Genomic DNA, 1,465 nt, shown 5'->3' on the forward strand with positions numbered 1-1,465 from the left:
CTAACAAGATGAGAGATTTAAATCTAACCACACTGATAACTACATTAAACGTAAAGGTACTAAATACTTCAGTAAATGATAGGAACTGTCAAACTTAGAGATAAAAGCAAACCTAATTGTGCTAATAAAAAACAAACAAAAAACCAAACTCACTGCCATCAAGTCAATTTGACTCATAGTGACCCCCTCCTTGGGTTTCCAAGGTGGTATCTCTATGGAAATAGAATGCCCAATCTTCCTTCCAAGGAGTGGCTGATGGGTTTGAACCACCAGTCTTCTGGTTAGTAGTCAAATGCCTTAGGCACTATGCCACTAGAGCTCCCTCCTGCTAATAAAAATGTCACTTTAAATACAGTGTGTTCTGCAAAAATAAAAATAAATACAGTGTGTTATATTATTTATTTTTGTGTTGTATAAGTGCTTACTAAACAGATTGAAAATGTGGGGAATTTTAAACTGCTTATACGATGAACAACCTGTCAGTAATTGTAGACAAATTATTTATTTTCAAAACAATTGATGTGATGTTTTGAATTCACTAGAGCAAGTCAGATAGGGTCAATAATTGCTTAAACTTCTTAGCCATCAATCAGTTTTTTAAGTGTATAAGCTTGCCCTTGAATGAAGTTGTCTGTAATGTAGACTTTCATAATTATAATACAATTTCATAATTCCTTATTTTTATGAATTAATGTGGTTTCATTGTATAGGAACTTTTGTGATAGACACTACTCAATTTTTCAGAGAAGGAAAAATGAAGACATCTTACTTTTCTGAGAGTAATTAATGAGTAGTAATAGAAACAAGAGAGCTCTGGTGGTGTAGTGCCTAAGGCATTTGACTGCTAACCAGAAGGCTGGCAGTTCAAACCCACCAGCCACTACTTGGAAGGAAGAATGAGAAATCTACTTCTGTAGAGATACAGCTTCAGAAACCCAAAGAGGGGTTGCTATGAGTCGAATAGAAACGAGGACAAAATTGAATTGTTATGCTTTAAACTCTGCTGGAAACATTTCATTTTATAAAATAAATCATTGTTGAGAAGCCTCCAAACCCAGAATGGAATGAATTGACATTCACATCTCAAGTCTAAGAGAATCAGGCAATAATCCAACCAACCTTCTTAAGGTTTCTTAGCATATGGGATCTTTTCCAAAGTTATTTCTTTTATTACAATATGAAAACCAGTCCTCATCTGAAATAGAAGCCTTTCTGGAGAAAGCATCTTTAAGACATATGAAATATCCCTATGTTGCAGGTCATTCGGAAAGGGGAAGTGAGCTGCTGCTGGATTTGCACAACCTGTAAGGAGAATGAATATGTGCAAGATGAGTTCACCTGCAAAGCTTGTGACTTGGGGTGGTGGCCCAATGCAGACCTAACAGGTAGGTGCTGCCTCACTTGTACAATTTTTCCCATCCTCCTAAGGCCATGCTACAGTTACAGGATGTGAGTAATTTGCTCA

The 1,465-nt window shown here is 36.3% G+C and overlaps 1 protein-coding gene across 1 annotated transcript in view; it reads left to right on the top strand.

Moving 5' to 3' along the window:
* Positions 1–1,465, top strand: part of LOC103213071 (metabotropic glutamate receptor 1-like) — a gene marked incomplete at its 5' end in the record, with an annotated part of 90,143 nt that overhangs the window by 56,310 nt on the left and 32,368 nt on the right. Inside the window, one exon of the mRNA XM_007958966.1 lies at positions 1,259–1,385. Within this exon, the coding sequence (XP_007957157.1) occupies positions 1,259–1,385 (127 nt within the window). The remainder of the gene's footprint in view (positions 1–1,258; positions 1,386–1,465) is intronic.

Source organism: Orycteropus afer, unplaced genomic scaffold (assembly GCF_000298275.1).
Source record: "Orycteropus afer afer isolate SDZICR_OR568_19922 unplaced genomic scaffold, OryAfe1.0 scaffold01249, whole genome shotgun sequence".
NCBI lineage: Eukaryota > Metazoa > Chordata > Mammalia > Tubulidentata > Orycteropodidae > Orycteropus > Orycteropus afer.